The 16,776-nt window shown below is 41.1% G+C and overlaps 1 protein-coding gene across 1 annotated transcript in view; it reads right to left on the minus strand.

Moving 5' to 3' along the window:
• Positions 1 to 1,335: 1,335 nt before the first annotated feature.
• LOC139732414 (nuclear pore complex protein Nup98-Nup96-like) overlaps positions 1,336 to 16,776 on the minus strand; it is a 50,133-nt gene continuing 34,692 nt past the window's right edge. Inside the window, exons 19-29 of the mRNA XM_071643278.1 lie at positions 16,141 to 16,364; positions 15,355 to 15,585; positions 14,852 to 14,991; positions 13,688 to 13,897; positions 12,631 to 12,850; positions 10,017 to 11,609; positions 9,430 to 9,682; positions 3,851 to 4,263; positions 3,300 to 3,418; positions 2,343 to 2,525; positions 1,336 to 1,685 (exon numbers count right to left, since the gene is read on the minus strand). Of these exons, the coding sequence (XP_071499379.1) occupies positions 1,515 to 1,685; positions 2,343 to 2,525; positions 3,300 to 3,418; positions 3,851 to 4,263; positions 9,430 to 9,682; positions 10,017 to 11,609; positions 12,631 to 12,850; positions 13,688 to 13,897; positions 14,852 to 14,991; positions 15,355 to 15,585; positions 16,141 to 16,364 (3,757 nt within the window). The 3' untranslated portion in view covers positions 1,336 to 1,514. The remainder of the gene's footprint in view (positions 1,686 to 2,342; positions 2,526 to 3,299; positions 3,419 to 3,850; positions 4,264 to 9,429; positions 9,683 to 10,016; positions 11,610 to 12,630; positions 12,851 to 13,687; positions 13,898 to 14,851; positions 14,992 to 15,354; positions 15,586 to 16,140; positions 16,365 to 16,776) is intronic.

Consider the following 16,776-nt stretch of genomic DNA (forward strand, 5'->3'; position numbering starts at 1 on the left):
TTCAGGTAGGTCTAACGTTAGTACTGTAGTACTTAGGGTAGGGCCTAATTTAGAGTAGGCCTAGGGCCTAATCCTGCCGCCCGCACAGCTACAGTACCAGCTTGCGCTAGCGCTATGCTCGCGGGGCGCCCCGGCAGAAAACACGTACAGCGTTCACTCCAGGCTCACGCGAGTGGTTTGTTTTCACTCCAACGCTATCCATGACCCCGTGACACGCAAAATACCCGGATGTCCGACCATGAGAATACACACATATATACACATGTACAAATCTAGTCGTACTGTACTACATGTATAGCTCCATACCAACATTCACCACGATTCACTAGCAAATTACCAAGTACAAATACTTTCAACATTGTATTTAACAGGACCTCACACTGCAAAAGCAGCTTTTCCAGCCTGTTTGCACTTTTGTTCATGCCAGACTAGACAGAAAAATAAAACTCTCCACGTGATACACATCACACACAGTGTGGGTAATCTTGCAGCTACACAAACACATACTGAGTTTTTACGAATGTAAAGCAATATACAACTGTCACCAGAATGTAGGATCTTCTTTATGTTGCAGTAACATTTATCTACTTACAGACATTGCCTCCTTTTCTTTTTTTCTTTTTTTTTTGGCAAAATAATGCAAGAAAAACAAGTTAAATAAACACATTTGAACAGCCTTCTTTCACAACATGGCCTGGGGATAATGTGAAATGCTTCCATGTGAGCTGTACTGCTATATCCTGAGCATATTCATAATCGTTGCTGTTAACTATAAACAATAGGAAACTTAGAAATGGAAATTCTGCTGAAACAATTAGTACTTTACTTTACACAATGTGTCTCCATATATTTTTATTTACACTGTAACACATATTCAGGCTGGTCTGTATCTCATACAGTAGAATCATCTAACGATATCTACAGGGAAGAAATAAATTCTAATTGGCATTCCTGCAGCATGAAAGAAAAAACCAAACAAGTAGTGTGATGCAATTTTTTTAACTTAACACCTGATCTTAAAATAAATGAGACCTGATTACCTCTGAACAGCAGATATGTCATCACGAAAATTCACCCAAAGAAAAATTGTTTTATAACTGCATCATCTTCCTGTTTGGCCAAGGGATTCATAAATTTGCCATCTCAGAGCTTCACGTTACAGTGGCACATCCTGAGAAACGACTGGTCTTCCAGCGCGCTCTTGATCTCCCTCTCAGCACACAGGACGCTGGATCCAGGAATCCCCCCGCAGAACTCCTGGTACCCACCCAGGCCCCTACACGCTGACACGGCCCCTTGCTCCACGCCAGTTACTTTCACGTTCCTACATGTGACACACCCCCAATCTGTCCAGAGCCTATTATCCTGCCACCAGTCGTATGTGTGCCCTGACCGTGCATTACATGTAGTGGGATCCTGCCGGGCTCTTGTCCCCGCTCCACCAGCAACGACGGACAATGCACTTCCTTCTCGCTCCTATCCCGCAGAGAGCGAGGGAATGAACAGGGTCTGCATCAGGCCGTTAGCTCCTGCATGTAGCTCCTGGTGAGCTGCCGAAGCTCCTGCAGACTGTAGTCCTCTGGGAGGGGGAGCTTGGTGACGTGTGGAGCCAGGAGCCGAGACGGGATGAGGGGGTTGGATCCCGATGTTGGTGGCGATCCAGCAGCACTGGCCAGACTCTCTTGCTGCAGAGAAAAAGAAGGGGCAAAACCAGAGAGAAAGAAAGAAGAAAAGAGCACAAATTAAAACACCAACCAAATTCAGTCAAAATGATACACAGGCTTAGACATAGTAAAATATGGAGGTGAAAGCGCACACTTTGTTATTTCACACTTCAATCAACTACCTTGGCATCCTCCGCTGATTGATTCATCCATCTCTTTCTGTGCAGAATATTTCTTTTCAAATTTTCAAGTTACTGGCATTTCTTTTCACTACTCATGTGTGTTCATGTTGGGGGTGGGGGGAATGGGAGAGCTGTTTGATCTTTTTTCCCAGTAGACACTCATTCATAAAATATTAAGCAAAATATGAACAGGATTATTGTACACACCGTATATCAAGCAAGTCTAATTTTTTGTGAATCGGGACTTTCCAATTATTATGTGAGTGTTTAAATTTGCGATCTCTAAATACAGTAATAAAAGGAGGAATGTATGCATGCATGTCACATTCATATCAGGATCAGAGTCAATAATTTCATGTGTTGTTAAATTTGCAAAAAATATAAATCCCATGAAATATATGGCATATAAAGTATTCTATTGATGCCGGTATGGAAGCTGAATATTAACAAGCTATGTCATGCTACATGGACACGGTCCCCCAAATCGATCCCTTACCTGAAGTGTGAGCACAGCCCTCATCATGTTGGCTGTCCGCTTGGCCATCTCTGACCGACACACCCGGTCCTTCACTGACTGGCAGTAGACCCCGCCCACCCTCAGGCAGAGGGAGGCGATGTCCGGATGGAGCTTCTCGATCTCAAAGGTGGTGGGATCACGGCCACGCAGCTCCTCAAGACGCTGCAAGATTGTTTTGAAGACGAGAATAACATGTGTAAGGACAGAGCAGGTGGGTCCAATTCTATTGCACAAAAGATCGCTTGGAAAACTTGTTTTTTATTGCAAGCTAAGCCACATGGGGCCTCTATTGACAGTTTGTGCTGCACGACTGTTACCAGTAGTAATTGAGTTAAGAAGTTTTTTTTTTACTGCTGTATTCTACATACCTTTGTCTTTTCAGGGTGTCATTTTTTCCCTATTATTTGTCAACTTATGTCTGTCATCTTCATCATCAATCCTCTTCTGTTTTTCAATCATGCTGTATGAAAGGGACACGTGCATAGTGGTGTTATTTTGTACACTACACGCAGTGCTGGTTAACACCTGTCTATTGAGCAACGACAAATATCTACTGAATGTATGCATTTTGATCTGCGCTTATCACTTCGACTTCTCCAGCTCCAAAGTGGATGCTTACAAGATGTCCACGCCATTAGGGACTTCTCAAGGCTTATAAGAATGAAACTAACTTGCATGGTCTGTGTTCAGTTACACACAGAGAATGAGATTAATGAGAACAGTTAATGGCCAAATCATGCACCCTGGGTGGTTCACAGGAGTCGCACACAATATGCTCAGCATAAGATTAATAGCGGGAATATTTCATCAGGAATATCATAACTTGTATAGCACTTTGGACATGTATGTGCTCTGATACAATCCAAGAAAACTGAAGTTTGTTACTCATTGCTTTTTAAAATAGATGTACTGTAGGCAAACTGATATGAGGAATACCTTGTTGATGTTGATGAAGTCCAGGTACACTTGACCATTGGTTGACCAGTCCTGAATCACAGATGACCTCTCCACAAAGCTCAGTTCGTCTAGGACACCCTTGAGGAATCCATAGCTCTCTACATAGTGGAGGAAAAGCAAACAACAAAAAAAAAATCAGTAGGAAGCAACTATCAGCATGAATCTGACTTTAAACTTTCATTTACATAAGTGAGCCTTGATGGTATTGATACTTATAACCCAGCATGATTATAATAAAACTTTTTAGCATACTTTAAACATGGAATACCTTGCAATGTAAAAATTCCACTCTATTGAAGAAGTGTAAAGATCTATTTAAAAAACAAACAAACACAAATATTTTGGGAAGATATACTTATGTACAAAGATAATCTCATTCCCAAATTAAAACACATGTTTACTAAAATTGGTCAAGTAAAAAATGTAAAGGGAAACAATACTTGTGTGAAAGTTTCCACTTTTACACTACAGGCAATATTTGCAGTAGTAAGTTACTTCCATTCCAGTGATGTCATTATCGCCATGCCTACCATTGATGATGGCATCAGCTGCTATCTTCTTGATGAGAACTTGGTGGCAGTCATTCCATCGCCCCGCCCTCAACAGGTGCCACGCCTCCTCGCGCTCCCTGCCCTCGTAGAGCGCCCTCAGCGCCTTCGCATCGTGGATCCACTCCTGGGGGACGTGCAACCGCTCCACCAGGAAGTGCTCTCTCGTTGTCAGACGGTCGCCCGACAGGTCGAGGGTCACGTGGCGAGACAGGAGGGAGCGGAGGAGGCCCTCGCGGGCCAGGTCGTTGGGGACGTGAAGCAGCACGAAGGCTGCCCAGTGCCAGAGGCCCAGGGATTCCAGCTGTGAGGCGAAGCTCGTGTGAAGGTGGGCCAGACGGTGTGGGGAGAGGTGAGAGTATCCAAGGGCCTGGAGAATCTGCAGAACATGCCAGCTAAAAAGAAACAAAAAAGAAATTATCATCTAATCATCCACATTCATACCTCAAACTCTTGCAGCAACTAAAACAAAACAAAAAATCTATATCCAAAGTTGATATTCCTACCTCAGTGGCAATATTAAAAGTGAACCCTGCCCCATATTCATTTTGACTGTAACTTATAGAGCTGAATCAAATCAAATATGCCAGAAGAAAGTAATGAAATTTTAAAGTTTCATAATTATGTTTATAATACAAAACAAGTGTTTTTGGTTTGTGATTAATAAAACATTTATTTATAGATATTCGCAATTCGCAATTCGCGTTTATTTCATTCAAACAGATAAAAAACATTCAAAGTATACAAATAAATTCAAATTGACAATAAAAATGTAACAGAATGTGGAGACAGCAAGAAAAACAAAGTTTTATAAGCAGCTGCCACCATAACAAAAGCATTATAATAAAAGTCATATTAAATTGTACAAATAAATATGCATAGATATTAAGACCAAAGAGATTGAAAATACATATTCAACAATAGACACATAGAGACAAAACAAACAAACAACAAACAAACACAGAGTAATACCCGAATGTGTAGATTACTTTTCTTTTTCCAATAAGAATAATTTAAATCTTCGTTTAAAAACATTTAAAGATGGACTCATTTTAATTGACTGTGGCAAGTTATTCCAAATTAGAGGTCCTCTATACAAAACAGAATATAAACCAACATTTGTTCTATTAAGAGGTAAATGATAATTCAGAGGATTTCTCAAACAATACGAATGAATAGCACTATTTAACTGAAACAAGGAAGAAAGACTTGGGGGAATACAATTTTTAAAACATAAATACATAAATACACCAATAATATATTTGTTCAATTCAAAAATATCTAAAACATTACATTTCATAAAAAGAGGTTTAGTGGAGGCAAGATAATTGGCGTGACATATAATTCTCACTGCTTTCTTCTGCAGACGGAAAAGTCTGACCATAGAATAATTTGATGTATTTGCCCAAGCAATGTTTCCATATTGAAGTTGACTTAATATAATAGCGTTATAAATCATGCATAAAATATTGTGAGGAAAATATCGTAATTTGTATAAAATACCGATACATTTAGAAATCTTATTGCAGACTGAATCAATATGTTTATGCCAAGATAATTTATTATCAATAATGACGCCAAGAAATGACAATGAACTCGTAATTTTTATAAGATTGTTATTCATATAAATTGCTGAATTCTGTATATCAATTTTCTTATTAGTAAAAATCATACATTGAGTTTTCTTCACATTCAAAACTAATTTGTTCATAAGAAGCCAATCATAAATTTTTTGAATCTCTTCATTAAAACGTAACAATAAAGTATTAATATTATCATCAGACATAAACATACTGGTATCATCTGCATATAAAATGAACTGTATTTTTTCTGTGACATTGCAAATATCATTGATGTAAATGAGAAATAAAAGTGGACCAAGTATTGAACCCTGAGGCACTCCACATCCCAGGCTACACAACTCAGATTTACATCTATTAACCAATACAAATTGTTTCCGATTATCCAAATAACTTGAAAACAATTTGAACAAATTACCTCGGATACCATAAATATATAACTTATCTAATAAAATAGAATGATCTAAAGAATCAAAAGCCTTGCTTAGGTCTAAAAACAAACCAATAATTAATTGATGAAAATTTAGTGCATTAGTTACTTTTGAAATAAGGTTAATCAAAGCATGGGACGTGGAGTGCCCAGAACGAAATCCATATTGACATGGTGTTATTATATCATATTTGTCTAAAAATAACAGTAATCTATCATATATACATTTCTCAAGAATTTTAGAAAAAACAGATAACACAGATATAGGTCTATAGTTATTAACATCATGACTTGGACCACTTTTAAAAACTGGTATAACTTTGGCAATTTTAAGTTTGTTTGGAAAAATACCAGTGGATAAAACACAATTAAAAATGTCACATAAAGGATAACAAATTACGTGTATTACTTTTTTTACAACAGCTATATCAACGTCATCATGACCAGAACTTGAACCATTGTCACAATTACATACAATCTTTACAACTTCTCCTGGGGTAATAGGGCTAAAAAATGCTGTATTCTCATTTTTCTTTACAAACTGAGTATAATTATCATTAGTACAGACTTGAATTGTGTTCTTCAAATACAAACCTACATTAACAAAATGATCATTAAAAACTTGAGCAATTTCTTTACTTTTTTCAACTTTCCTATCATCTGCCATAAGATAATCAATACTAGATTGTACATTCCTTTTGCCCAAAGCCTTATTAATAAGTTGCCAAGTTTTTTTAATATCAAATTTAACTTCCCAAAACCTGTTCTTAAAAAAATCATTCTTGACACGCTTAATCTCATTATTCACTTTATTACGAAATTGCTTATACACCTTTTCTCTATAAATTGTTGGATTTTTAATGTATTTTTTATATAAAACATACTTCTTATTACACAATTTTCGTAAATCATTGTTAAACCACGGTTTATCTATACGGCGTTTACATCTGCACTTCTTTTTAGGAAAACATTTATCATATAAATACATAAATTGAAAATAAAAATTATCATATGCAATATTAGCATCACAGTTATCCACATGCCAATTAACTTTTAATAATTCACCAAGAAAATATTGCATATTTCTCTCATTTATCAATCGTTTCTCAAAATATTCAAAATTAGCACTTTCACTCATTTTGTACCGCCTCAAACAAAAAACTGGAAAATGGTCAGATACATCTGCCAAAATAATACCAGATACCAAATAATTCATTTCATTAGTGAATATATTATCGATTAGCGTAGCTGAATGATTTGTAACACGTGTGGGAAAGTGAATAATTGGATAAATAGCTTTAGTCATAAACATATCAAGGAATTCATTAACTTGTGGGCAAGAATCAATATCATATAAATTAAGGTTAAAATCTCCTGAAATATACAATAACTTATTTTCCTTAATAATATTATCTAATATTGCGTTCAATGAAAATAAAAATTGAGGCAAGAGAGCATTTGGCGGTCGATAAACAGTAACAAATATAATATTTTTTGGTTTAAAATCAATTTCAATAAATATACATTCAATCCAGTCTGTGCATAAATCTAAATCAACTCTCTGTACAAAATTCAAATCATCGTTGATAAAAACACCAACTCCTCCCCCTCTGCGATTGTGACGAGAATTTCCAATAAAATTATAACCTTCAATATCAAACTTAGGATCATCACTTTTTAACCAAGTCTCGGAAATTCCAATAACAGAAAATTGTAAATCAATACCACTCAATAATGAACACAGATTATCAAAATTTCTTTTCAAACTTCTTGAGTTTAAATGTAAACAGGTGAAACCTTTCTTGCACAAAGACAAATTGCTATTATCCTCTAAAAATTCATTGAGTTCATTTGGAAGAAAACATTTTTTATTAGAGTCAGATGAATCATTACAGACAGAAGACAAATATTCATTAATTTTGAAAATATCATTTTCTTGAAGTTTTTGTTTATACAAATCAATATCAGGCATTACAAGGACAAATGTTACAAATTCAACCAAAAAAAAAAGAAGAGAAAGAATGGACACTTAACAAAAGAGAAGAATAAAGAAAACAAAACAAAACAAAACAAAATCAAAGAATCTCAAATTCAGACACAATGAGAGGAAAAAAAAAGAAAGAAAAATATTAACCAGGTATGTGAATATCAGGAGCGAGTAAAAACCATCGGGGATTATCGTAAAGATAACTTGCAAAATTACATGTACATGTATATAACGATTGATACTGTTTAGAGACATAATACTAGACAACTGAAGCATAACATTGGCAAAGTGTAAGGCTAAACGAGTTCAACGAATCATCTCAGTGAGTTCAGTTCAGACAAGTTTCTGATGGGTTTCTTGACCAGGCGACCATTGTCTTGCTTTACCATTGCAAAGACACGGCCATCTGAAGTCCATGAGGTAGTTACACTTGTGTGACGAGATGTCTGGGAAAGTAGATCAGCGTTTTTCTTTGTCAGATCTTCAACAATCACTATGCCAGAGCCTTTCAGCTTCCTACGGTTCCTCATCATCTCGAACTTGGCCTTGTAGGAAGTGAACTTCACAATGATGGAAGGTGGGGAAGCTCGACTCGCAGCGTTCGCGTAGGATGGCAGACCATCAGGCAACTGAGAACGACGACTAGGTAGGCGATGGGATCTGTCAATGTCGATTGGCCTGACAGTGACTCCAATGCGCTGGGCGATGTCACACACGACTTGGTCTGTGTTTTCACCTGGAGAAACCTTCACTCCTTGCAGACGGATGTTGTTCCTCCGGGAATATTGCTCGATGTGCTCAAGTCTCAGACTGGCATCCTGGATCTTCGCTGAATTGCTTTCGACAGATGACTCAAAACTGCGAAGCTGGTGAAGCTTGGAGTCGACGGCAACCTCCAGCTCATGTAGGGCTGCCATCTTCTCGTCCAGCAGTTCACGGAATCTGTTTTCACTTCTCTCAATAGCAGCATGTATCTTCATCCTTTCTGTCTCCATGGCTGCGGTAACTGCATTCTGAACCGCATTCTGAATTACAGCCTCGATGCTTTTGAGGTTATCTGGGCTCAGGCTGAACGTTTTGGGCAGGTGTGTCACCGTTGAAGGAGGAGTGCCATGAGATCTACATCTACCCTCTTGAACAGGCGTAAGAGAATGAGAATCAGACTTCATTCGAGGCCGTAGGTTGGGTTTTCTCGTATCAGTTTTGTCGACTGACATGATGAGGGTTTCAAGGTAAGTATGACCGATACACAGTAACACGAAAACACTCTGGTGGGACTATTCGAGAGACTGGTACGTATGACGTATACACTAACGCGAATACATAGGTATGGGACACGGTTTACGTTCAAACCTCTGATATGCGTGTTCAGCTGATAAACAAATTCCGTGTAAAGTAAATTTAGGTCCCCCGATGGTTTCAACAGGTTGTCGAGGTGAGTCTTTGCTACATCACAGGTAGTTGATCAATGATGCAGGTAGATTTAGGATTCTCACAAACACGGAAAACGGAGACTGAAACGGGTAGTCCCACGATCCCAGGCTTCTACAATATTACCACTCACCTGAGTCTGTAATCCAGGTGATATGGCGAGTGGGCCGTCGGAGCCAGGACGGTGCGCATGTGGTAGGTTCGGTCGCAGTAGAGCTTGAGGAGGTGGTAACACATGTCCCAGACGGGGAAGCGGTCCCTGGGCTGGGCTTCCTCCCCTTCCTCCATGGCTTCCAGGGCACTCAGGTCCTCCTTGTAGAACCCCGGGTTGCTCTCCATGTAGGGTGGGCGTGGCGGTAGGCAGTAATCACCCAGGGCCGATTCACCTGCGGTACCAGTGGTTGGGAGACCAAAGTAAAAAGTTTGGCAGAGTTTCAATGTAAAACACCTGAAATATACATCACATCACAATCAGAGAGGCAATTAACATCAAAATTTGATGATGACTTACATATCCCTTCCCAATTCCAATACATTCTCTGACACAGATTTTATGACATGTTGTTCCGCTGTTTATGCTATCATGATGATCTATGCCAATTTTGCAGGACTGTCAAACTTGCACCTTTAAAGTGAAAGCAATATTTTACCTTACTAATGCACAACCCACTTCTTGCTTCCTGCCCCTTCTGAAGATATTCTTCACCTACTGTTTCTCACCTGTGAAACCCTCCTCGTAGGCATGTACAGCATCCACGATGGAGGCTACAGAAGAGTTGTGGTACCAGAGGTGAACAGCGAGGGCTCTCTTCCAGTCCAAGTCTTCGCAGACATTGACCTCCCCCCTGGACGACTGCCAGACCAGCTGACCAGCCAGGAGTGAGTAGACTTTCAGGTACTCGTCCGCCACAAACTGGTCGGCACGGAGCTGCTCCCAGTGGATCAGCTGGGTCGTCACTAGGTGGCGCACTTCGTGGGTAGCCCCCGCTTGAGCCAGCAGGAATGCCAGCCTGTGGTCGCTAGCCTGCTGTGCCTGGACGCAGGCCTCATTAATTTGCTGCCCAGTGAGGAGGGCGAAGATGGCCTCCACATGACCGAGGTGACGGAACTTTGAGTCCTGCACCTCGCTCTTGATGTGCCGCCTGCACGCATCCGACAGCCAACGCGACAGAGCCTTCCTTCTCGCTTTGCGGTAGGGATAGCCGTTGGAGTCCAGCCTGGGTTTGCCCTCTTCCTCTGGAAGTTCGCCCCACAGGGCACCCATGAGAGACCAGACCAGTCGGGTGTGCTCCAAGAGTTCTAACTCGTCTCCCGAACCCTCCCGTTTGTCCTGCTGGGACACAGCGATGTACTGGTGCAAAGCGTCGATCCCCGGTTGAGAAGCGAACGCCGGGCACTGCTGATCCGTGGCACACATGCTGTGCTGCAGCTCCACTTCCAATGACTTCTCGTACATTTGGGTGGCTAGTCCAGGTTTTCTGATCATGGGAGCTATGTCCACTTTCTCCATTGTCACCTTGAAAGGGGAGCTCTCTGATGCTGGCTTGATGACAGACTTGGATGTGAGGAGTGTAAATGGCATAGGCTCCTCTTTGACCTTTGGCCTGACACCCTCCACACCCACAGCCTTTCCTGCGTGGACTAGAGTCCAGTTTGGTCCCCAACCCACCCTGAACGATCGCCCCATCAAAAGTCCTAAATCTGCCACGTTGTCGTGGCGACTGTTCGTGACTGACTGCTCAATGGGGATGAGACCCAGGTGGGGGCGAGATCCTACCACCTTGGGCATTTTCTCACGGGGACTCATACTGCTGGGTATTACGGGCATCTGGTGGGGTATCCCCAGGAGTGACGATCTGGACGTACCAAGCTGACTTGCATCCCTCGCATCCAAGGATTCCCTCAAGAGGCGCGGGAGAGGACTCCCAGGTCCTGCTCTGGTAGTTGGTGCGGACATCCCGGCCAGATATTTGGCTGGGCTACCCATGGTGGTGGACTGCCACATCTCCTGCGTCGATCCCCTGTCCTTCAACGGCTCCCGAGTGGGTCTCAGGAGGGAGCCCTCTCTGGCATCAAATGCGGAAACCTTGCCGGCTGGCCCCGAACGAGAGTGGGTCTCGTACTCCAGGGGCTCATCCTCCTCACCAAAGAATGATGCCTTCATGACCTGCATCCGGTGGGAGCTGACCCCCAGGGCTGACGCCAGGCGGTGGGACACGTCGAGCGACTTCTGACCTTCCATGTCTGCTTCTTCATGGGGTTGCTGGTCACGATCTGCACCATCATATGGCATGAAGGTGTCCAAGTCACCAGCTAGGGGCAAAATGGAACAAAGTATATCTAGTTTTTGCTGAGTAGGACATACACAGAGGAAAATTTTGCATCATATTCATCTCACAGAGTAGAGCATTATCTATGACAATCTTTATAGCACAATTATTTCAATCATCTTCTCCACACCATTATCTAATATGTGGCATGAAAAACAAGTATGAAGTGAATAAGCACATCTAGTCTACTTCCTCTAAAGTTTTAAAAAAAATGCTAATAGAAAATTGTATTTTATCAGATTTTTAACCACTACACTCCTTGTGAATGAAAGAAATAGAAAAAGCTAGTAAATTAGATTACACGTACAACAGATTGCCGTTAAGCCATCTTCTTAGAAATAGTAGGCACTCTATGTAAGCTGGGAAAGGTAACGAGCAGGATATGAGATGAATTTATGCACTGCTGCAAGTTCAAAGGCTGATGATGCAGCATTTTCCTGCCACAGTGAATACTATTTACAAATGTACGGTTAAAGGGATTGTACAGTTATTGTTGAGACCTAATTTCAGGTTTCTAACATTTTTTGGTGAGATAATGAGAAACCTCTTATAAAATGTGAAAGAGCATGTAATTCTATGAGGAATTCAACGTTTATTTGATGAAAATTGGTTTTGAAATGGCTGAGATATCAAAAAAGAGCGATTCTAATAAAGTGTGGGACCCACACTTTATTACGATCGCTTTGTTTTACTTTGTTTTTTGATGTTTCAGTCATTCCAAACCCGATCTTCGTCAAATAAACTTTGAATTCCTCTTAAAATGGTATGTTCTGTACTATATCATAAGTGTTTTCTTGGTATCTCGCAAAAAGTTAAAAACCCAATTCTCATCTCTACCAAAACTGTACTATCCCTTTAAGAAAGGCTAAGATACAAATGATAATAAAGTCAGGCCAAAGATAAGAAACTTCAACCATTGAGGACGAGTCGGTCATACTTGAGCAGGTGTCTACGGGAAATGCTTGTCCGTCCTCAACGGGTTAAAAAATGAGAAATAGACTCACCATCCCCACCCATGAAGTGATCCTGAATCATCTGACTGCCAAGTCCCCTCATTCTTGGAGCATTCCTGTCACTGATAGTGTCCATGTCCAAATCAGGCTCCTCCCTCATAGGCTCTTCACTGGGGGGCTGGGCGCTTCCATTCTCCTGTAGGGGTGCCTTGGATTTCTGCTTCTCCTCTGGCACTTTGGGTGGAACTTTGACTTGATCCTTTGCTGGCAGCTGTCGACATGAGGAAACGTGACGAATGAATGGTGAGTGCAGTTTCCAGGTTGACTGGAAAAGAGGAATCTTTTGATTCCTAGGGGACTGCACTGATACAGCATTTTGATAAGTTCAAGCTCACATTCATTTAACTATCACTCTATGGGAATATACACTTATACGCATTTTTTATGGATGAATAAAAGTATTCTTTTTAGAAGGTGGGGATGGGGATAATAAAGTAGACATATCACTGCATGCCTTTTAAATATTTGGCTACATTTCTCCCTCTATCTCTTCCTCTCTGTCCATATATCTATTACTCTATCCCTTTATCGCCCATCTCTCTTTTCCTGTCATTCTCTATCTCTCTATCAATCTACACTGTATCTATCTGTGCACCATCTCTTCCCCTTTATCTCCCTCTCTGCCACATATTTATCATTATATCACTCTATCTCTCTCTCTCTTCATCTATCCATCCATCAGCTACCTCTTCCCCTTCATCTTCCTCTCTGTCCACATATACATAATTCTCCTCTCTATCTATCTATCTATCCATTCATCCATCCATCCCTCCATTCATCCGTTAGCTATCTCTTTCCCCTTCACCTTCCTCTCTGTCCATATACCTACAAGTTTATCCCTCTATCTCTCCTCTCTTTCTCCATCCTTTCTCTACCCACCCACTATCTATCAATCTATTTATCAATCAATCTATCTATCTATCTATCATCTTTCTCTCTCTACTTTAACCTGTTGAGGTCAGACTGATTTTGCTATAACACGCATTTCCCATAGACTAAAAGACACCTGCCCGAGTATTCTCGGGAGTCGTCTTCAACGGGTTAATACCTTCTTCTGGCCCTTCTTGGCAGTCTGTTGGGCCTGGGGCTGTGATCCATCCTCCTCGTCGCTGTCCGTCAGGCCGTACTTGGAGAAGTGCTGGACCTGGAACACCCAGGACCCCGTCTCAGGGCGGTACTCGATGAACTTTGCCCCGAGCTTAGCCGTGGCTCTCTCCAGTCGTTCCTCGTACTCGATGCTGGCCAGCCTCTCTGGGTCCTGCACAAAAGAAGCAAAAAAAAAAATTGTCAACCAAAGCCACAGAATGATTAGTCTACTTTAAGATCCTAACAACCATGGCATTGGATGAAGCACCATAGAATGCTGTAAGAATGAAATCACATGTAACAGTATGTCAATTTACTGATGACATCAATTTTTTAGCGTCAAATTATTTGACATGGCAACTTATAAACTATAAATACCAGCAAAATTACAAGTTCCCTACAGTCCTACGAAGGGTCCAGTAAGATGAATTTCCTGTGTTTGTACTTTTGCCGACTGTTGGTATACTACTACTAATACCATAGATTCACATGGACAAAATACCTGTGTGTCACCATGTCCACACTCATGAAGTATGCAAGAATGTCCACATCGTGGAACCATTTCACATTCACAGTACTCTACCTTCCTATCCTCGGTCCAGCACATGAAATTAATCAACAAAGATGGGAGATACAAGGCTGCATCAGTATAACAGCATTGGGTCAAGAAAAAGGAAAAAAAATGTTGCTTTGGTGTAACGCGACCGACCCTAAATTTGTCCCTGACCCTAGATATTTCAAAAAAAAATTCTTCCCTATCGCGATCACGATAGCACAGTATTTCGATATCTTTCTTCATTTGAGTTTCACAACTTTTACCTCTTTTTTTTTTGCAATTTATCCGCTTGTTTTTATTCAATCCGCATTCTAGTAGCGGGATTTTTTTTTGTTTTGTTTTAGAACATTTGGCTGTTTTCACAAGTTCGTTTTTTTTTTCTTTTTTCTTTACTTAACCATATGGTGTTGCACAGTGTTCGCTTCACTGCAAAGTGCGGTGGTAAAAAAATTGACATATCGACCCTATTTTCATATGGCCCGATAGGCCAATACAACTTTCTTTTTTTTTTTGCCTTACTGAGCACTTGGTTTGTCTGTGGGCCTAGTTGGGACAGACAGAACACATTACCTTGATCGGTTGCCTTGTTGACTTGTCTATGGGCCAGGTTTGGTCCAGGGTGACCTCTGCTTTCTTGTTCAGTCCGTCACCCACCTCTGGTTTGCAGGTGTCGTCTGGATAGATCGTGATCTCCTTCCGCCGGAAGTGAACTGTGGAGAGAACAAAAAAGTGTGTTTTTTACTCACTAATCTGGCTAAACAGTTTCTGCACTACACAATACAGAATAAAGAGAATGAGGTAAAGGTACTTGAGCATTAATTTCTAACCTACAATCCTAGAAGCCAAGGTACACTTTCAGCAAGTTTTACCTTTCTATTTATTGCATCTTGAAGGTCAAAGGTTGAAAAAAGTAGCTATAATTCTCCCTATTTCCCACCTACCCCCTCTCCAGACCATACATCAAATGAGAATAATAATCAATGCCTGAGCCCCAAAGAGACACACACACTGACATCCATGACCTCATCATTAACACTGGACATCTTACAAACTTGCATGATGACACGACCCACCTATTTCGTCCAGGTTCAGACCCTTCACGTTGGTCTTGCCGGGAAAGAAGACACTACCGTAGCGCTCCCTGCCCACTGTAAAGTCCTCCACGTAGCAGTTGCCACTGTCATCCGTCAGCTCTGCCAGCTCCTCCAGGTTGGGGATGGTGTAGTAACCGGGGCGACGCAGGACCACCCTGGCCGGGTGGGGTGGGGGCTGGTTCTCCTGGTCTATGACATCATCATTTTCACCTAGCAAAACATTCGGTGGAGAAAAACCTAGGTTATGGCCACAGCACAACCATCAACATTCTCAAAGACAGGTTTTAAATCATGAAATAAAAGAGAATATTAAAATTGACCAAATTCTCTTCTTCCTAGAAGACACAGTACTGGCCTGAATGAGATTACATCGGATGAAACACGTGAAATGGAATTGCTTTGCCTATGTAAAACAGAAGTAGATGGCTGCTAAGGAACTACTGACAATTCTTTCTTTTTACAAGCAACATTAATATCGGCTTAAAAGTGTGCTCTACTCTACTCTGTGCCAAAGTAAGCGTCAGAAAAATAAATAAATAAATAATGCACAAATAGGAGAGTACAGAAAAGATAACAAAAACTATGTATCCAAGCTGCATTTCTCACATGAAAATTATTGAATAAGCACCTGAGACAAAGGGATTAGAGATATTTTTCTCCTTTCATCAGATGGCACACAGGAGTCCAGCTGATGGTTTGCTGTCTTGCAAGAATGCTTTTGGAGAAATCCTAACAGCTATGCAACATTTGGCACGGCTACAATACCTGTGAGGTCATGCGATGAATCCCCATGGCTACCTCTGCTGGTGTTGGCAGAGCCCGCATCCCTGGGCGTGGTCGGAGGAGGGCCGGAGGTGCCTGGCGGAGGGTTGGTGGACATGGAGCTGACGGGAGAGGTGCCTGTGCCAGAGGAGTGGCGCTGCCTGCCGCCAGGCTGTGAGTTGAGGGCCTGGATGGTGCAGTCTGCATCCTCAGACTTTCCTCCAGGGCTTTGGGAGGTAAGCAGGTGGATGGGATGAACACAAATGAAAGGTTATTATTATATATAGGCCAGTCATTTTTACATGATACAAACAACACATGATAGCATTCACTACATTACATTACATTATGAAAGCTGTACAGCACCTTTTCCAAAGGGTACAAACTGCTTTATACTTAGATATCAATGTATCAGAAAAATTAACTTAAATTGGATATCCAAATAAACAGACATAGCATTGGAATTGGAATTTCAGATGCTTCTTAAACAATAAGTTCGATGGTTTATTTGCTGGTGAGGGGGTTAAATGAATTCCACAGTTTGGGGACGATGTGCAAGAGAGGAATGATGTCTAACCCTTTTGTGGATCTCTGGAATGACTAGAAAAGTTTGCTTACACAATCACTGTAAATGATATG

Source organism: Diadema antillarum, unplaced genomic scaffold, assembly GCF_040938485.1.
Source record: "Diadema antillarum isolate AM-2024a unplaced genomic scaffold, OU_Dant_1.0 seq00000420_RagTag, whole genome shotgun sequence".
In the NCBI taxonomy this organism is placed as follows: domain Eukaryota; kingdom Metazoa; phylum Echinodermata; class Echinoidea; order Diadematoida; family Diadematidae; genus Diadema; species Diadema antillarum.